Source organism: Elephantulus edwardii, unplaced genomic scaffold (genome assembly GCF_000299155.1).
Source record: "Elephantulus edwardii isolate Elephantulus edwardi_28Jun2011 unplaced genomic scaffold, EleEdw1.0 scaffold00012, whole genome shotgun sequence".
Taxonomy (NCBI): domain Eukaryota; kingdom Metazoa; phylum Chordata; class Mammalia; order Macroscelidea; family Macroscelididae; genus Elephantulus; species Elephantulus edwardii.
The window spans coordinates 23,214,234-23,236,040 of record NW_006399762.1 but is presented as its reverse complement, the minus strand read 5'-3'; the positions used below and the strand labels follow the sequence as shown (position 1 = coordinate 23,236,040).

At 40.4% G+C, this 21,807-nt stretch overlaps 1 protein-coding gene across 1 annotated transcript in view; it reads left to right on the top strand.

Moving 5' to 3' along the window:
- EGF (epidermal growth factor) overlaps nucleotides 1–21,807 on the top strand; it is a 193,244-nt gene that overhangs the window by 143,277 nt on the left and 28,160 nt on the right. The window contains 5 exon segments of the mRNA XM_006903614.1: nucleotides 5,743–5,859; nucleotides 6,740–6,862; nucleotides 12,050–12,176; nucleotides 13,711–13,851; nucleotides 20,966–21,130. Coding sequence (XP_006903676.1) covers nucleotides 5,743–5,859; nucleotides 6,740–6,862; nucleotides 12,050–12,176; nucleotides 13,711–13,851; nucleotides 20,966–21,130 — 673 coding nt within the window.

The window sequence follows — 21,807 nt, the reverse complement described above, 5'->3', positions numbered from 1 at the left end:
TGAATTATCCAGGAACATCAAAAGAATAGGGAGAATATACACAGAATCACTGTACCAAAAAGAATTGGCTGATTCTGAAATATTCAGGAAGTACCATATGATCAAGAGCCAATAGTAGTCAAGGAAGAAATTCAAGCTACACTGAAAGCTATCACAAAAATTCAGGCCCCAGGAATCAATATGATACCGATTAACATGTTTAGAATTATAAATGCAGTCCCAGATGTGCTTACCAGTGTAGTTCAGGAAATTTGGAGGACTGCTATCTGGCCAGCTGATTGGAAGAGATCTGTATTTGTTCCCATTCCCAAGAAAGATGATTCCAACAGAATATGGAAATTATCAAATAATATCATAAATACCACATGCAAGTATAATACTACAGAGTATCACTCAAAAGTGAATAGAACAGAGACACACACATAGGCAAATAACTACCTGAAGTTTAAGAGGGATTTAGAAGAGGCTATAGCACTAGAGATATAATTTCTGATGTCAAATGGATCCTGACAGAAAGCAAAGTATACCAGAAGAACATGTGTTTGGGATTTATTGACATTACAAAAGCATTGTGGATCACAACAAATTATAGCTAATATTGAGAATGGGAGTCCCAGAGCACTTAATTGTGCTTATGTGAAACCTATACCTAGACCAAGTCTATTGGGTGAACAGAGCAAAGAAATACTACTTGGTTTAAAATTAGGAAAGGAGTGTGTCAGAATTGTAACCTTTTCCCGCACCTATTTCACCTAAATGGTGATCAAATTATTCAAGAAGCTGGACCCAATGAAGAAGACTCATCAACAGTATTTATTATGCAGATTATATAGCTTTTCTGAAAGTGGGAAGGACTTGAAGCGCTTGCTATAGAAGGTCCAAGCTCTCAATATGAATTGCATCTCAATGTCAAGAAAACAAAAACAGGTGGAGAAAAAAAATAGAAACTATAAACAGCTTCATCTTATTTGGATTCACAATCAGTACACTTGGTACCAGCAGTCAGAAGATCAAGAGACATATTGCACTGGGAAAGTTTGCAGTCAGATACCTCTCCAAATTATTGAGAAGCAATAATATTAGTTTGAGGACTAAGGTACTCCTTATTAAAGCCATGGTCTTTTTAAGCACCTGCTATGGATTAGAGAGCTGGACAAAGAATAATGATGACCGAGGAATGACTTTGAACTGTGGTGTTGGAGAACAGTATTGAATACTCCATGGACTACCAAAAGAACAAACAGCTATAGCTTGGAGAAGATGTAGCCAGAGTGCTCTTTGGAGGCAAAGACAATAAAACTTCATCTTGCATACTTTGGGTATATTGCTAGAAGAGCGACATCATGCTTGTGAATGAAAGGAAGACTGTCAACCATGTGGGTTGACACAGTGACTGCAGCAATGGGCTCAAGTGTGTCAGAGATTGTGAGGATGGCACAGGATGAGGTAGGGTCCAGCTCTGTTGTTTGTAGTGTCACTATGAGGTGTACTTAACTTGATAACACCTAACAAAAACAACAATACACTGTCCTTCTACAAAAACTGGTCTTTTCTCATACTATGTCCAAAGTATGTGAGAGGAAGTTGTCCTTGCCTCCAAGGATCTTTTTAGCTGCACTTCTTCCAAAAGATTCATTTGTTCTCTCAGTAGCCCATGTGTATTCAATTTTCTTCTCCAACAAAGTAATTCAAAGACAATTCTTCAGTCTTCCTTATTGGTTGTCTAGCTTTCAAATGCCTGTGAGGCAATTGAAAACACCATGGTTTGGATCTGGTGCATCTTGTTCCTCAAAGTGACATTATTGCTTTTTAACTCTTCTCTGAAGAGTTTGCAACATATTTTTCCAATGCAATAAGGTGTTTACTTTCTAGATTGCTGCTTCCATAGGTATTAATTGTAAATCCACAGACAATGAAATCATACAACTTCAATTTTTTTTTCCTTTTTATCATGATGTTGCTTATTATTCCAGGTGTTAGGATTTAGAGGGGTGTGTGTGTGTGTGTGTGTGTGTGTGTGTGTGTGTGAGAGAGAGAGAGAGAGAGATAAGATATAGTTATACTGAAGTCTTTGATCTTTGTCAGCTAGTCCTTCAAGTCCTTGTTGCTTTTTTAAGCAAGGTTGTATCACTTGCATATGATAGGTTGATAGTCTTCCTGGGATCCTGATGCCATGATCCTCTTCATACAATCCAGCTTTCTGAATGATTTGCCCAGCATACAATTTGAATAAATATAATGCAAGAATATGATCCTGATATACATCTTTTCTGATTTTCAATCACACTGAATCCTTTTGCTCTTTTCAAATGGCTGTCTCTTGGTCTATGAACAGGTTTTGCATGAACACAATAAAAGTTCTGGAATTCCCATTCTTCACAATGTTATCCATAATTTATTATGGAGCATGTTATGGAGAAGTACGGCAAAAAGATTCAGCCATAAAAACTTTTACTGTCAACTGATTAAAATCATGTTTCATAGATAATAAAACATGTAAGACACAGTGATTGTTTATTATCGAGATTTATGCAGTGACTTGCAAACCTCAAGGCACTTTTACAAAGTCACGCACCATGCAAACTAAATGCCACAAATGGATCATTTCATTTCAGACTCCATTGAAATGCAAATGCCCCAGGAGACAGTGTTACACGTTGAGTCATAAACGTAGGGAAGCTCCCCCACCCCCAACTGCTTATTTCATTAGAAATAAGGAATGAGAAATTAGTAATTATGTGGGGGGAGTGCCTATGTTTATGATTCAACATGTAATACTGTCTCCTGGGGAATTTATATCTCACTGGAGTCTGAAATGAAATGATCCATTTACTGCATTTAGCATTTATGGTTCATGACTTTGTAAAAGTGCTTGTGGTTTGCAAGCCACTGCATAAATCTTGATAATAAACACTCATTGTGACTTATACTATTATCTCTGAAACATGATTTTAGCAACTTCACAGTGTAAGATTTTATAACTGAATCTTTTTGCCATGCTGCTGTACACATTAGCTTGATAAATTTTTGTTTGCATGTTTTTGCAGATTAGGATTCTTCTGACCTCCTTTATATGTCCTTAGAGTTGGGAATTTAAAAAAAAAATAATAAACCTTTTGACATTTGCCTTTTATTACTAGTAATCTTATAGTTCAAACTCATAAATGTTTGAAACAAAACAAAATCCCCACTTTTGAAAATTAGATTATACCGTGTTCTTAACAACAAATAGTTCTTTAGGACTTTGCTGAGAGCATGTAAATGACATAAAAACGTGCCTGTCTTACCACTTCTGGATACTCTAAAAGTAATTGAAGTAGAAGATTCTGGATTGCATAGCAGAAAATGTGAAACAAAACTAAAACACATGATAGATAATGAACACTGAATTAGAACAGTTGAGGGGAAGAACTTTCTGAAAAGGAATATATGATTTTGCATTACATGTATGAGAACAATCTCGAACAAGGGGTGCATTGTGGTCTGGGCTGGAGGAGGGGGATGGAAGAGCGAGAGAAAATGTACCACAGTGAATAAAATAGGAAACAAAACAAAATAACCCTGGAAAACATACAAAATGCCAGGCTTAAATGTCTCTGATAGAGACTTGTGGAACCTCCACGATTATGGCCCTTTGTCATCCTTCAAAACTGGAACAAACCTCATCCCAGGGGCTCAACTTGCAGTGAAACAATAGATACGGTTTTTTGTGGGTTTTAAAAAATTTTATTTTATTAATTTTAATGAACATTTACAGAGATTTTGGATTTCCATTTATTCATCGTTGCACTTTTCTCCCTGCCCCCCCCCCACCCCCGCAGTTCGCTCCTCTCTTTGAAAAGTGAAAGAAAAATTCCTTCATTGGTATACTATGCCCCTGCCCTGGCCCCAAGTACACTCCACAGTGCAACCTTAATTCTGGATTCTTGTGACAACCATAATACCCTATCAAATATCGCTTTTAAACTGTTCTCTCCCTCGTCTGTTTCAATGCAGTACACATAATTTATCCAGTTTTTCTCAGTCTTAGACCCCAACCCTGATGTCAGTCCCATTCTACAACACTGGTACAATGCGGTATTTGTCTTTTTGTGACTGAGACATTTTACTCCTCCAGGGTCACCCAATTTGAATAATATTGCATGAGTTCCTTGAAACGATAGATGTGTTTTTAAGGTGAACTGTACCACTAGGGAGGTACTCACTTCTTAGAATGATCAGTCACATCAAATCAAAAGTGCAGCCTCTGCCAAGGGATAAAGTTCAGAAGGTAGAAAAGGATAGGATAAAAGGATTAATGGAAATGAGGAAGAACATGGGGAGAGTGGTTACATTGTGTTATAATTGTCACAAAATAAAACAGGAGCTCTGGTGGTTTAGTGGGTAAGGAATTGTGCTGCCAACTCAAAGGCCAGCGATTTGAATCCAACAGCTACTTTGAGATAGAAAAAAAAATGAGTCTTCTTGTGTGATTTACTGTTCTGAAAACCTACCTGCTGGACAGTCAGCTATGAGTAGGTTCTGACTTGACAGCACATAATCGCACAACAAATTAAAATGTGTATGAATTTGCTTTGTAAAATTTCAATCAAATAACTATGAAAAGAAGGTTGTTGTTGTTGTTATGTGCCATCAAGCCATTTGCGACTCATAGCGACCCTATGTACAACAGCCCTAAACCCTGCTCTATCCTGTGCCAATCTCATTGCCTCTGACACACCCATCCCGATTACCCCAGTCACTGTCTCTATGAGGGTCTTCCCCTCCTGCGCTGTCCCTCCACTCTACCTAGCATGATGTCCCTCTCTAAAGACCTGTCTCTCCTTACAACATGTCCAAGGTATGTCAGACGAAGCCCCAGAATCCTTGCCTCCAAGAAGTAGCCTGGCTTAACCCTCTCTAGGATGAATCTGTTTGTTTTCTTGGCAGTCCATGGTACATTCAATACTCTTCTCCAGCACCACAGCTCAAAGGTGTCAATTCTCCTTCTGTCCTCCCTAGTCACTGTCCAACTCTCTGATGCATAACAAGTGATTGCAAAAACAATGGCCTGTATCATGACCTGAAAAGAAGGTATAATCTTTTAATATGTTATAGCTTGTTGTGGTGGTTAATTGTCATACTTATGTATAACCAAACCCAAACCAAACCCACAGCTATTGGGTTGATTGTGACTCGAAGCAATGCTCCATTGGCTTTCTGAGGCTACAGATCTTCATGGGAGAAGACAGCCAGTAGTTCTCCTTTGGAGCAGCTGGTGGTTTCAAGTGGCTCACCTTTTGTTTAGCAGTCCAGTATGTTACACATTATGCTGCCAGTGATTTTTTTTTTTACTATATGTATTATGAATGAAATAGTGCCCTGTCCTGTACCATCTCCATGATCTTTGATATGTCTGAGCCCTTTGTTGAAGCCATAAATACAGGGTGTTATTGTTGTTGAGTATTGTCGAGTTGGAACTGACCCATAGCTGACCCTCCAGTGAGTTTTCAGAGAAAGTTAATTGCACAAGAGGAGATTGCCTATCTCCTATGGAGCAGCTGGTAGATTCGAATGCACAGCTTCTTGCCACTAGGCCCCTAGTGCTCGCTTATAGGTCAAAAAAATTATTCCACTTAGAGACGAAACTGTATAGACCTTGCAGAAGACAGTCCTGGAAAGTTCTGTAAAATGTAGAACATTTAAGTCCGTTTGCTCCTGCGAGTTCTGGACATAATCTCACTGGCTTCTCATTGTTTACAGACGAAGATGACTGTGCTCCCATGAACTGTGCCACACATGCTTTGTGCAGCTCAAAAGGAGACAATGCCACGTGTCAGTGTTTGGAAGGATTTGCTGGTGATGGAAAGCAATGTTCTGGTAATAACAAAAACCAAGCATACAGAGTATCTGGAAAATTGTTATTATGTACATAGCTGGCCCTCTACCAGGTTTTCAGAGTCTGTAAATCACATGGGAAACGATTTTCCATCTTTCTCCTACTGAGCACCTGGTGGATTTGAACCACTTGCCTTTGGGTTGGCCACGCAGCTCTTTACCTACTAGGCTACCAGAGTTCTCTGTGGAAAATAGTGAGCCAGAAACATTCTTTCAGCTCACACGGACTCAAAAATCTCCAGAAGGTGGATGTACTAAGCAAGACTGAAGAAATTATTTGTTATTAGCTAAGAGGCCTACATATAAAAACAAAAATGTAATATGCTATTGATTTTAACTTAAAACTTACATAATACATGCATTTAATAGTTGAAGGAAATTTGATAATTAGTTTCAAAGGCATGAACTTGAATTCAAGTAAAATTTATAAACTTTCTAATGGCAACAAAACTATTTTTATTCCCCACCACCGCCACCCAGATAGTTTTTGTCAGATAGATAAATTGTGATAGTTTGGTTTTGATTTTACATTGTTAGTTTCAAAATTATATTAGTGGTTACTAAAAACAAACCAAATAACAAACCCACAAACAAAAATCATAGTTCTTTTATGGCCTGACACCCTGGCGCAACATGATTATTTGCATGTACTTGGCTAGTTAGACCTGTGGAAACTTAGTGAGAATGACAACAGACTTAAAAGTGAACTTTTATGTTTAAGATGTAGGGTTCAGATTACATTGTCCAACAATCACAGTAAATCAGCTGAATGCGTATAAATTTGTGCTGATTCTTTTTTGCCATTCCCATTTCTACCAGGATTGTGTATGTATGTGTCACTCACTTGTAATTTCACCTACAGATATAAATGAATGTGAGGACATCACGGTGTGCCCTGCAGGCTCATCACGATGCATCAATACTGAAGGTGGCTATGTCTGCATGTGCCAAGAAGGCTACCACGGAGACGGAATTCACTGTCTCAGTAAGAGAGTGGCAGGCGGGGGAGGATAATCGCAAAGCACTGTGGGTGCCGTGGGCCAAGAGCAGGCAGGCTATAATTGCACACATGTCAAGACTAACAGAGGACTTGTTCGACCTGTTCAAGCTGACATATTTCAATTCTTGGTAAATAGTCAAATTTGTGCCTCTTTTCTGTGACTGAATCTACTCAATAGTAACTTGTGTGGTGTCTTGGTTAGAGATCTGAGTGCATTAGGCAACTTCAAGACTGTGCAGAGACCTTCTGCCTCGCTAATCCTTCCATCAGAGCTTGAGTGACAGCCGTGCCTCCTCAACACTCCGGGTCAGATCCATGAGAGGGGCGGGGTGGATGGCTTACCATTTTCTTTGCCATTGAACTTGTCCACTGAGCTATGATGAGCTGCAAAGCTGCTGTAGGTTTGCCAGACATCATGGCTGTGAACACAAAGAAAAGGAGGTGTTCTAGATCCAGACTTAGCAGGTAACACTTGACAAATTGAATAGATGGAAGATTTGGGTCACTGACATTTGGATGCAAAATCAGAATGATTAAAGTCTCTTTCACAATCATCCTCCCCTGCCAAGGCCTCAGGGTGGGACTTCACTGCAGGGATATCTTACCCTACCAGTTGTCGATAATATAACACCTCCACACATATGATGACCTGCCTGCCATTGTCTGGACTTTCCAATCTCTCTGTTAGTGTATATTATTTCCTTTTATGAAAACAAAGATCTTTTTTACAGTAATGTGCAGATGCTCCAGTAAGTCACCAGAATGGTACTACTTTCTCCCACGTGTTATATTTACAGTTGAAATCTCAATCATTAACCACCAATTTTCTGGATCTGGTTGGTGTAAATCAGTCTTTATCAGATTAGCTTTCTGGAGTCCACAGATGTCCATAAATGCTCTTGTAAGCACATACTTGGCTGCCAGTCAGGAAAATGTCACGGCTCTCATTAAGCAGGCTTGTGGATAATTTAGACAAACAGGCTTCATGTGTTCTTTCCTTTGATGAGGAATGAAGGTACCCCTTCCTTTTTTATGTTTAAACATTTTAGACTCTGAATTCTCACTCTTACTAACTCACCACCTTTCAGTAGTGAATGCATAAGATGGTGCCATGGCCCTCACTGTCTGGCATCTTTGGGTGTCGTGGAAGCAGGCGGCTTTTTGCTTACTGTTCACTTGCAGGTGCTGATAGTTAATGATTGCAATAAGGAAATCATTACACACACACACACACACACGGTCAATTTAGGCCATTCACAGTAACAATTTGATGCAGTAAGTATCTAATTGGTCCTTGTCTGGTGCAAAGCAACTGGCAACTGTATAATCAGGTATTATAAACTGTGAGAACATCAGGATAATAAAGGCAGTCTGCCTGCAAGAAGTATATGCTCTAAAGGAAGGGTAGCTATTAGAAATAGTGAAGAAAGGTGCACATCACAAGAAAACTAAAAGCCACGTCTAGAGTTCAGAGCATTACGAAATTGTAGCTGGTTGTACAGGAAGTGTCATTTAAGGTCGACCTTTGAGGATGAGCTTCATTAAGTAGAAATATATAGGGGTGGGGAGAATTCCTGACATGAACAAATCACAGGTCTCCCTCATTGCCCAGTAGGCATGATGTATAAATTGTAAATGAGAGAATAGCAGAAATTGAGACATGTAAGGTGGTTGGGTTGGTTTGCAGAAGAGTGGAATCCAAGAGTGTGTCATTAGGATTGTAATTCTCCAGGTCAGTGTTGTCAAATAGAATTTCTGTGTGTAGTCGAAAGCTTGATACCAGTCACGTTGTTTGTTGTTGTTATGTGCTATTGAGTCACTTGCAACTCATAATAACCCTATGTACAAGAGCCCTAAACCCTGCTCTATCCTGTGCCAACCTCACTGTCTCCAACACCTACTCCCACTAGCCTAATCACTGACTCAATCCATCTCTTCGAGGGTCTTCCTCTCCTGCACCGTCCCTCTATCCACCCAAGCATGACGTCCCTCTCCAAGGACTGGTCCCTCCTTGCAACGTGCCCAAAGTATGTCAGATGAAGCTTCAGAATCCTTGACTCCAAAGAGCATTCCGGCTTCACCTTCTCCAGGGCAAACCTGTTTGTTCTCCTAGCAGTCCATGGTATATTCAACACTCTTCTCCAGAACCACAGCTCCAAGGCATCAATTCTCTTTCTATCATCCCTACTGACTGTCCAGCTCTCTGATACATTGCACGTAATTGCGAAGACTAAAGCCCAGATTGGGAGCACCTTAGTCTCCAGCCTGACATCATTGCTTTTCAGTACTCTGGAGATGTCCCTGACAGTTGACTTTTCCAATGCAATTCGTCTCTTGATTTCCTGGCTGCTAGTACCAAGAGTGTTGACTGTGGAACCAAGTAAACTAAAACAATCTCTTCACCATCCATACTGATGCTGTCAATTGGTTCAGTGGTGAGAATCTTTGTCTTCTTGACACTGAGCCTCAATCCATATTGAAGGCTTCAGTCCTTGACCTTCTGCAGCAAGCCTTTCAGGTCCTCCTCAGTTTCAGCAAGCAGGGTTGTGTCATCTGCATAACGCAGGTTGTTAATGACTCTTCCTCCAATCCTGATGCCACATTCCTCGTCCTACAGCCCAGCATCCCGGATGATTATGAAAGTAAAATAGTGAGGTTCCTTTTAAGAACAAATTTTCTTTAAAGCAGTGCTTTTTTGGAACAGTGACTGTAACAAAGAGGACTGAGTGTGGCAGAGATGATTAGGTTGGCACAGGATAGGGCAAGATTTCGATCAGTTGTTCATAGGGTCTCTGTGGGTTGTGGACAACTCTGTGGCATCAAACAACAATCCAAATATTGCCCTTTAATATGTAAATAATATATAAAATTATTCATGAAATATTTACATTCTTTTTATTTTGGTACTTCATTAATAGCCTAGGACTATTGTAGCAAATTTTCACCAACTTGGTGGGTTAAAACAACAGAAATTTATTCTCTCAGCATTGTGGAAGACAGAGGTCTAATAAGATGTCATAGAGAACACCGGGCTATGGACCTTCTTTTCTTTGATTGTGTCTACATCACTCCTATCTCTGCCTCTACCATCACATGGTCTTCTTCCCGTGTCTTTATGCTTTTTCTACTCATAAGAACACAATCATTGGATTTAGGGTTGAGGATAGTGAACTACGTCTCACATACTTTGGGCATATTGTCAGGTGAGGCTGGTCCTTGGGAAAATATATTATGCCAGGAAAGGTCAGTGAAAGAAAGGAAGACTCTGAAGGAGATGGACTGACACAATGACTGTAACAATGAGCTGAAGCCTGTGCGGGATCATGGAAATGGTGTAGGATCGGGCAAGGCTCAGGTCTGTTGTTCAGAGTGTCACTATGAACAATAGAGGACTCAACAGAATATAACAACAAACAACAAGCTCCACTGTGGCCTTATCTTAACTTGATTACATCTGCAAAGATCCTCCTTTCAAATAAGAGCACATCTACAGGTTCTGGAATTTACAATCTGAATACACGTTTTAGATAAACACAATTCAACCCATTTCTACGTCCCATCTCTTCAAAATCTAATGTGTGTTTTACACTCAGAATACGTTTCACTTCAGATATAAGTATATTTCAGAGGACAGAGTAGGGCTTAGTGCTGTTGTACATAGGGTCACTATGAGTCACAAGCGACTCGACGGTACAAAACAACAACAATTCTCACGTATGGGTAGTGGCTATCATGCTGGACAACACAGCTCTAGGCAAAGGGAGTCAACGTTTGAAAGAAGTGGTGCAATGATTGTGGAATGTAGTTTAGGAAGATTAATTCAGTGTTGGTGTTTGTGAGTAGAATACAAGGGAGATGGAATGTGGGGAAAGAATCTAGTAGGCTATTTTTTTTCTCCCCTAGTAATATCATTATTTGAGAAGTAGGGTGATGGTAATTGAAAAAGGAAAAAAATTAGGTGGGAATGAATGAGAAGATTTCATTTCTTCAGTGTTTGTGAAAAAGCAAATATGTCTTATTTGAAAGAACATGTAAGCCAGTGACTAAGCATCATGTGTGAAAGTACGAATCTTTAGGATCTGAACTTGTAAATGTCTGCCAGTCTCTGTCTCACCCTGCTTAGCTGGTTATGTTGGAAGGTCTTCTTCATTCCTCCTGAGCAGTAGGAATTCATCTAGCTTTGAGTTGGAAAAATGATACACCTGAGTGGGTGTGTAACCGAGGCACATAAATCATCTCTCTCTCTCTCCAACATTCACAGGTGTATGTTCCTGTTTGGTTGGTTGTATGTGCGTGTGTTTTAGTTGGGGCAAATATGCGCAACAAAATATTTGCCAATTTAGCAGTTGTCACAGTGCAATTTGGTGACCCTAGACAAGTTTGTCTTGTTCAATCAACTCTCATCATTAATCCAGATCCCATCCCCTTTTGGATTCCACCCTAATCCTGACCCTAAAAGCTCAACATCCACTACGCATTGTACCATCCTTTCCCTCCTCCTAAAGAGAGGGTGAAACCCAGCTGCTCCTTCGAGGTAAGGATTCTGAAGCTTCATCTGACATATTTTGGACACGTTGCAAAGAATGACCAGTCCTTGGAGAGGGACATCATGTTTGGGAGGGTGGAGGGACAGCACAGGAGAGGAAGGTCCTTGATGAGATGGATTGATTCAGTGACTGGGTAATGAGGGCAGGTGTGTCAGAGACAAAAATGTTGGCACAGGATAGAGCAGGTCTCAGGGCTGTTGTACATAGGATCGCTATGGGTCGCAAACAACTTGATAGCACATAACAACAACAATGAGCTCTCGTAGTGAACTCAGGTGATCTAATCCAGGTCCAGTAGTGTTCTGTGCACTTACCCAAATGTGGCACCTCTTGGATGATTCAAATCCATCAGTGACTGAGTGAGAGGAAGATCTTCTCCTGAATGAGTTACAGCCTTTGGAAAAGCCCCTAAAAGGTTAACAATGAGTCAGCTCTGGCTCAATGGCAACAACCCTTTTTTGTTTTGTTTTCTTTTCTTTTCATGACCTTATTTTAAGCCTAGAAATGGGTAAGGCTCTGAGAAGATGGAGTATTACAGAAGGTAAAGATGTTTAACTTCAGATATATTGCTGCCTTTCCTTGCAAGTACCCTGTTCTCCTCCCCTTCCTTCCACTTTGCTGACAGGTATTGGTGGGTGTCCACTAGGCACGTACCCCTGGGTAGAACATGCCATCTGTCTAAACATTGAGAGAAATTACGCTCACATGTACCTCAGCAGCCTGTCTGAACCTGGGCAAACTTGCCTTGATAGATTGGTAGGAGGCATAGATAAAAGAGGAGGAACTTGATTCAGAAAAGTTTCTGTTCCCAAGTGTGTTTGCATTAGAGAGTCAAGAAATTATTCCATTCAGACAAACTGGGGAGTTTGCTTTCATGATTGGCTGGTGCAGGGAATGAGAATTTGAAATGGTCCAAGTTGCCTTAATTTAATAGCATCTGGCATAAATCCTTTTTTATTACTCACAGTTCAATAAAGGTGGGAACACAGGTGGTTCTCTTTAACTCTACAACTAATCTCTTGATTTGTAATGTTGATTTCTGGGGCTGCTGGAAAACTTCCGCTGGGCTAAGCGGTTCTGTGAGGATGTCTGCACTTTTATTATTTTTAATCACTTCCAAAGGTTTTAACATATTGCTTTAAACATCTACTATTTCTTCATCTGAATTGGAATGCCACCTGTCTTTTCCTTCTGTGTAAATGTTCATGATGGTTTCCTGCTTTCTAAACCTTCTCAGAATCTTCTCACCCTCAGCGCCCAAGGAGGGAAACTGGTTTCCTCAAGCCCCCTAAACAGGAATGATGGTCCTTTCCACATCACCTTACCACCCACTGTTTGCTTTTTTTAGTCCTTAAAGCAGAAAACACACGCAGGAAAGGAAGTTCTGAGCTAGCTTGGGTCTCTATTTTGTTGTTGCTGACTGTGTCGAACCAGCTCCCAGCTCTTACCAACCCCACGCATTAGAGTAGGGTTTGTCTGGACCTTAATCTTTACAGAAGCTGATTACCAGGCTTATCTTCTGCACATCTGCTTAGTGGGTTTGAACGTCTAACTTTTAGGTTAGCAGCTGCTAAAAAAACTGCTTGCTTGACCCAGTCTCCTCTTTTGCTTGTTGAACATGCCACTTAATTCAGATGATTTACTCTTCTTAAAAGGCCCTGGAAACTGAGCTCAAGAATGCTTTTCTTTTAAGGAGTGGTAAACCACTCAATGAATGGGACTTTATCACCTTGGCATTCCCTTACATTTTGATAACATTTCTTTTCTGTCAGAGTTGCTACAATCTTGTTTTTGGAGGATTCCCTCGATGTTAAATAGTTTTTAGAAGAAATCACTGTGTGGGTGACATTTGTTAGACTCTCGGAATATTGAGGCTAATGGACTGTGTGTTGGTGGGTGGTTTTCAAGCCATGAAGAGACATTGGCTGTTTCATGAAATGCTCTTAAAGCTAGCTGTCATCGTGCATGGTTTGTGCGTGCGCATGGCTGACAGATTTGCTTTCACAACGGATTAGCGACTTTATACATGGTGACATTGGTTTGATCATGCTCTTAACTGCTTCCAATGTGCTTCACATCAAATAACACTGAACCTAAAGAAAGAACTGGCTTCAAGGAAGATGCATAAGACCTGGTGAGGGGAGGTGGGACTATTGTTTCTCTAGCTAGTTTTGCCACCAAAAGACACCATTTAACCATTCTTAAAAACTAGTTCTTCATATAGATTCCAGAGAAGCCATAGTGGCATTAGAAAATGAAAGTAATGCTGTTGATTCTTCTAGGCACAACTTCACCTTCTCCTCTCAGGGATGATGACCTCCAGTCTGGGAGACATATCTACCACAGATGTCCTCCGTCATACGATGGGTACTGCCTCAATGGAGGCATATGCATCCACATTGAACCAGAAGAGCAGTATGCATGCATGTAAGTGAAACTTGTCTTTCAAATTGGACATTGAAGTTCATAGTTTTTATCTAATATGTATATACCGAGGAGATTTCAGTAACAATTAAATCTCTCTTTAAAATCCAAGCAAAACCACTGTTATCAAGTCAATTCTGCTTCAAGGTGGCCTTCTATCAGGTTTATAAAGATGTAAATATTTACAAGAAGAGAATGCCCATCTTTCTCCCTCAGAATGGCTAGTGAATTTGAACCACTGACCTTTAGGTTAGCAGCGCAACACATTACATGCTATGCCTGAATGCCTCCTTAGAATTCTCCTTCTGAAACAAATATATTGCTATATGATTGTGTGCTTGTGTGTGAATGTGCTTCTCTTGCCCCCTGCCGCACCTGCCCCTGGCAAAGATCAGTGGGAATATAAACCTGGGGAATTTGTGACTTTTACCTGAATATTCTGAAGTTGTCCCCACACTTCTGATAACCCCATGGAGAGCAAAACCCAGTCCTGCTGCCCACTCTTGTACAACCCCATGGTCAGTCTTAGATTTGACTCCTAATCAAAACAGTTAATCATTTGCTGATTTTCAGAAGTAGATCACCAGACCTTCCTTCCTAGTCCATCTTGGCCTGCAAGCTCTCTTAAAACTTGCTAATACATCATGCAGCCCTGAACAGCCCTCTGCTGACAGATTGGTAGTGATGCTTGAAGTGCTCTGGTCAAAAATGAAACTCAGGTCTCCCAAGGGAAGGCAAGAAGTCTGCCTTTGAATCACCACCATGCCCCCTACTTTAAGTACAGTCTGGAGAGTAAACTTTTTCCTCTTAATTAAAAAATTCAGATTTGTGAACTAATTCTTTAAACTTTAATTTCTTTTTTGCCAAATATTTGGATAGTATCCACAATGTGTTTCTGGATTTGCCAAAAGGTTGTACACATTCATGGAGTCCCCAGGTGGCACAAATGGTTAAATGCTAAACTACTAACCCAAAGGTTGGTGGTTTGAACCTACCCAGAGGCACCTCAGTAGAAAAGCCTGGTAATTTGAGTCCAGAGGGTCATAGCCCTGGAAACCTTGTAGAGCACAATTCTACCTTTGAGGGAAAAAAATGGTGTCATTATGGATTGGAATCTGTTCAATGGCAACTGGTTGATGGGTTAGCTGTACATAATCACAACTGGATTTCTTTTTTTCTCTAATTATTTAAAACCCCAAGGTTTGGGGGTTTTTTTCTCTTCACATTCACATAGTTGGGTTTTTACTTCTTTGATGTTTTGTAACAATTTCTGGATATAGTAATTTTCCCTGTTTGCTTTCTCTGTGTATTATTCTCCTTCCCAATAAGAGCTTCAAAGTAGGCAAAGTGTCAACTTGACAGTTGGATTGGAGGCCTAAAACTCTGATACTTCTTCTGTGCTTTCTCAGTAGACTTTTCAGGAAGCCTTAAATATTCACCATACCTAGCTAAAATTTTGCTCTTCATTAATTTTATATATTCACTGTATAGAAACTGCAGATACCAAAGAATAAATAAGTCTCCCATGACTATACTTCTGACCAATGACTTCATCTTCGTGCCTGGGGAAGAAGTAATTAAATATTCTGATCCTCACAAAAAGGTGTTATATACTCACAGGCTTTCATTACTTTATCCATAGTAATAAGCTTAAACATAACCTAAATTATTGGAGTAGTATGTTATATTTTGTGACAAAATATGTACTCTTACATTATAAACCTTGTCAACCACACAGAAAGAATGAGAAATGTTCATGAATATTAGTCAAAATGACTCAGCACTAATAGGATTCTACTTCTTAGGTTCATAATCACATAGTGTAATTATTAAAGCTAAGATATAGTACTTAAACCTAGTTATTTTTTTATTTAAATACTAAGAAATAAATTGTTTTGAATCTTTTCATTACTTCTTATTATCCCCAAAATGAAATTAATAAAAGTCCTATTTTATCATGTCATAGTTTATGACACTTAAAATTTGGACTATAACGCTATAATAAAATACAGTGCATCAAAGGACTGCACACTACATTTAGAACAATATTTTCATTTGGAATTGATATCATCTATTTGTTAAATGATTAATGAACTCTTTAGAACACTGCTTTTCTTTCTGTCATTTAAAGCTGGATGAAAAGATCCTATTTGCTTGCTAATGATTTATAAATTAGTTGCTGAAGAATGACAATTAAATAGGAGGTAATATTAACATTTAAGAACCTTTTCTTAAGAAAAACTGGATGAAATATGTTTTCGGCATTGAAGTCTATGGGGGAGAGAATAGTTTAAAAGTATATTTTAGGGAATTATGTTTATCATACGAGTACGCAATGAGGGTTGCAGAGTGGATTATATTTGGGGTTGGGGGTGGGGTTGGGGGAGGTGCGGGGGGGATTTTGTACCAATGGGGGAGTTTTTCTTTTGCTTTTCAAGGAGAGGAGCAAAGGGGGGGGAGGTGGGCGGGGAGAAGGGTGCACCAATGAATGAATGGAATTCCAAAATCTCTGTAGATGTTCATTGAAATGAAAAATAAATTAAAATTAAAAAAATATTACCTAATTCACAATAATTGGGACAATATCTTTGCTTTTTAATTCTCCGTTTCATAAAAACGTAGTTCAGTTTAAGAATTCAGCTCTTCCTTTCTCTTGTCCTGATGAACTTGTGCCATTAATTCCGTGATAACAAATCTCTGTTTCCTCCTCAGTGGCATGAATTGACACAGTGACCACAACAATAGACAGAGATTGTGAGGACAGCATAGCATCAGGCAGGGCTTCCTTCAGTTCTACCAAGATGTGGCGATGAATTGGAGCAAACTCAATGGCATTTACCACCACAAATATTATTGGAAACTTTCCATAGATGTAATTCCTTACAAAGTGTTCTTAATGGTATGAACAGGTTATGAAGGAAAGATTCTGCTGACCTTGCTTGTAGGCTGTGGACATTTCTTACAAAACTCAACATGTCCTATTGTGGTTCAGAGGAAGTTAGAACTAGAAGTCTCTGTGTCCATGATGTCCCTCAAATTTCCTGGCCTGAAACTGTCAGAAGCCAAATTACATGTGCTTGAACCAACATACACCCTTTTGGGCAAGTCTTCTCTAAACCAGGGAAACCCAAACCCAAACCCAAGAACCATCAACGTGACCATCTAGTTGATTCTAACTCTTTGTAACTCGTGAGGCTTCGTGGTAAGGCGTTACACTGTCAACCCAAAGGCAGGCGGTTTGAATCCACCAGCTATTCCTCAGGGGGAAAATGAACAATCTCCTCCTGTGTGATTACAGACTCTGACAATCTGCTGGTGGGTCAGCTATGAGTCAGTTCCCACTCAGTGGCAAATAACAACAACAACGTCATAATAATATCGTGTGTGAGAGTAGAAAAATGCAAACTCCATCGTTTTCTTGGATGAAGTCTTCATGAAGAGCTCTGGGTGGGGGCACTGAGTATGTGGTCTGTAGGGAATTGCACTTAACCCCAAGATCATGCTTCCACAGTAGTTCAAATATACTCACAGCTCTATGGGAGAAGGATGAGCCATCTAATCCCAGCCTCAGAAACCCCATAGAGGGTTAACTTGGAGTTGGTCCCAACTAGAGAGAAGTGAGTTTGAGTTTTTCAATCTTTACGAACGTGGATGGCGACATCTTTCTTTCGTGGTACCAAGGAAATCTGGTGGAGCGGTCTGCTCTGAAACGCAGGGGGTTATCAGGATTGAAATTAATTAGACAATAGCTGATTTGGTTTTGGTTTCAGATGATTTGCTAGTTGTGTTACCTTGTATCCATTATTTAGCCCGTTTGGACTTCAGTTTTCCTATCTATAAAATGGAACTATTGTTAGCATTGCTCTTGAAAGTAATTAAAAGTACCTTCCATGATACTAGGCATGTAAGATACTTAACAAATGCTAGTTCCATTTTCTTTCTTCCCCTGAAAGTGACTTACTGAGCTCCTGTTGTTGTTGTTGTTAGTGCCATCAAGGAACCTGTGATTCATAGCAACGCTGTATAAAACAGCTCTGAAGCCTGTCCTGTCCTGAGCCAGTGTCACTGACTCTGACATGCCTACCATTGCTCTAGTCACTGTATCAATCCATCTCATCCAGGATCTTCCTCTCCTGTGCTGTTCCTCCACCCTTCCAAGCATGATGTCCTCCTTCTCCAAAGATCAGTCCCTTCTTGCCACGTGACCAAAGTATGTGAGATGGAGTTTAAAATCCTAGCCTCCAAGGTTTCACCCTCTCCAAGACAGACTTACTAAAAATAGAACCAGAGCCATAATCTGTACCTTCCTTGAGCTTAGTCCAATGTTGGATTGGGTTTTTTTTTTTTCCATCCTACCAATGTGGAAACTGGTATAAGTTCTCTATGAATCCCGTTAAGTCTTAAAGGAAATTGAGGACATAAACAGATAATTAATCAATCCAGTGCAAAAAAAAGGAAAGAATTATAAGTGAACATAGTGAAATGAGGGAGCTTTGGTGGCCTAGTGGCAAGAAGTTGGGCTGCAATCCCAAAAGCTCCTGGTTCAAGGCCATCTGCTGCTCTGCAGGAGAAGGATGGGCAATCTCCTTCTGTACGATTAACTGCCTCTGAAAATCCGCTGGAGGATCAGCTATGGGTCAGTTCCAAATCTATCGTACATCATGAAATGTTTGCTAGTATATTTTTAAGATTTATCCATACAGAATGGTCTATTGAGCTCTGGAGACTTAATGGATAATTGCATTATTAATTGAAGTATTAATGCATAATAGCATTAATAGTTCAATGCCAGCTCAAAGGCTCACAGTTCAAATCCACCAACTGCTCTTCAGAAGAAAGACGAGCAGTCCTTATTGTGCAGGTAACAGCCTCTGAAAACCCACTGGAGTGTCAACTATGAGTGAGTTCCAACTCAATGGCAATGAAAGAGAGGATATAGAGAGCTGGACTGAGATTGACTCTCATAAAGAATACAGGAGTACAATTGCTCAGTCCTTGGCTTTTATTTCTAACCAACCCAATACTGGCTGGAAGTGTGTATTCCCAGCAGATGGCAGCATTGCTTCATTTACTGTAAAGGTTCTTCATTTCTGTTGATTGCTGATCTTTCTATTAGTAATTTCATTGAGACAGCTAAATGTTTATGGATGAAAGTCCCTTCTCTTCCTCCAAATAGTTGTGGGTTTTCTTTTTTTCTTACTAAATAGAATAGGTTATATTATAGCTATTATAGCTAATGTTAGATGGCAGAAAGCAGAGAGTGCTAGAGGAATGTCTATGTGTGCTTCATTGACTATGCAAAGGCTTTTGACTGTGTGAATCACAAGCTGTGGCTGACTCTGAGAAGAATGGGAATCCCAGAACATTTGATTGTGCTAATGAGAAACCTATACTTTAACCAAGAGGCAGTTGTCAGAACAGAGCAAGGAGACACTGCCTGGTTCAAAATAGGGAAGGGTGTCTGCCAGGAATGTATTTGCCTCCATACCTTTTCAATCTGTATGCACAACAGACCATTCGCGACACTGGGCTGTATGAGAAGGAATGTGGCATCAGGAGTGGTGGAAGATTCATTAAGAACCTATGTTGTGCATATGACACATCCCTGCTTGCTAAAACTGAGGAGGACCCGAAGCGCTTGCTGCAGAAGGTCAGGGACTGCAGTCTTCAATATGGATTGAAACTCAACAACAAGAAAACAAAAGATTCTCTCCACTGGGCCAAATGACAGTATCATTATGGATGGTGAAGAGATTGAGATAGTAAACAGTTTTAGTTTACTTGGCTCCACAATCAACACTCTCAGTACCAGCAGCCAGGAAATGAAGAGACTAATTGCTTTGGGAAAGTCAGCTGTCAGAGACCTCTTCAGAGTACTGAAGAGCAATGATGTCAGGCTGGAGACTAAGGCGCACCAGATCCAGGCCATAGTCTTCACAATAGTGTGCTATTCATTGGAGAGCTGGACAGTGACTAGGGATTATAGAAAGAGAATTGATGCCTTTGAGATGTGGTGCTGGAGAGGAGTGTCAAATATACCATGAACTGCTAGAAGAACAAACAGTTTTGTCCTGCAGAGGGTGAAACCGGGCTGCTCCTTGGAGTCAAAGATGCTGAAGCTTCATCTGATATATTTGGACATGTTGCAAGGAGATCCTTGGAGAGGGACATCATGTTTAGGAGAGTGGAGGGACAGCACGGGAGAAGACCCTTAATGAGATGGATCGATTCTGTGAGTGGGATAATGAGAGTAGGGGTGTCAGAGACGGTGAAGTTGGCACAGGATAGAGCAGGGTTAAGGGCTGTTGTACATAGGGTCACTATGAGTCACAAGCAACTCGACTGCACATAACAACAACAACAAGTTGAGTCTGTATGTCAAAACTGAGACATTTTCTCTTGGGTTAATAAGAAAACCTCCTTGCCAAGGAGTTGGAACCAACTCATAGCTGATGTTCCAGTGGAATATGGGAGGCTGTAAATTGTACAGGAGGAGATTATTCCTCTTTCTCCTGAGGGACAGCTGGTGGATTCAAACCACCCATCTTTGGGCTGGCAGAACAACTTCCTATGTACTATTCCATAAAGCTCCCTTTGGGACTAATAGTGATTTTTTTTTAAGCAGAAAAATTTCCCTCAGCATTTTTGGTTTTATCTCCTTTTCAGAGACTAGCCTTGTCTAGGTACAGGGACCCTCTCTTCACATGCTTATCTTCATAGCCTATCTTCATTGTCTGGTGGTCAAACATTTCATTCAAATCCTCCCTTTGACTCTTACAACAGAGGTACTTGCTGGTGATTCGTAAAAGGTGGCACCTCAGAATTTTTTAATAAGAGAAATTGATCTTTGCTCAATGTTTGGGAATGCTTCATAGAGGTGATATGCCAATACTCTCCTGTCAATCCCAGGGCAGACAGACCACGGGGAGAGGTCCCTGCTACATTAACTTGTGGTCACAGTTCTTTCAAGTGACACTTAATGGATTTTCCATATGCTTCCAAACAGCTGAGTCTGGAAAAGCAGAGGCTGGGAGATGGCCAGATATCCAGTCTGAATTATATAAGCATTCCATGGCAAGCGTTACTGATGACCTCTGTTTATGCATTGTTGTCACAGATGCATTGTTGGCTTCACCGGGTTCAGATGTCAGCACCGGGAGCTGCGGTGGGAACTGCGCCATGCCAGCCACGGGCAGCAGCAGAACCTCACCGTGGTGGCCGTCTGCGTGGTGGGGCTCCTTGTGCTGCTCCTCTTGGCCCTGTGGGGGGCTCGGCATTACAGGTGACCTGTCATCCATTATCCTTCCTCTTCCTAACACAGAGAAATGCCTGCCTCCTTGAGATCAAACTTCTTGTAGACATTTGCAATTTAAAAACAAGAAGACATTCATTGCTTTAAAACACCAATGGTCTTGCTTTTATGTATTCTATTCTGGTCCTTGTCCATATAATATGCCTCCAGGTTTATGTGAATATTATTATCTCATGCAGATGTGGGGTTTGTGGGGGTTTTTTGTATTCTAATTTTCCTTTTCTTTCAACATTGAATGCCACTCCCCCCGCCCCCCTTGTAGCCTCCAGCACTAATTTCTCACAGCAGTATAAGGATGTTGACTAGCACGGGCACTTTGTTCTGGTTAACTGAATGATTGATAGTTCAAATCCACGTAACAGTACTGCAGAAAAAAAGGCCTGGAAAAAAAAAGGGGGGGGGGAAGGCCTGACACTCTAATGCCAGTTGCTGTCAAATTTGTTTTAATTCATAACCTTGCAAATCCTACATAGTTCTAATTGCCATTTGTGCAGATAAGAACTATACAGAATTTTCAAGACTATGACTTTTTTTCCCTCTTTTTTTTTATTAATTTAGTTTGTTTATTTTTCATTTCAATGAACATCTACAGAGATTTTGGGATTCCATTCATTCATTGTTGCACCCTTCTCCCCGCACAAACCCCT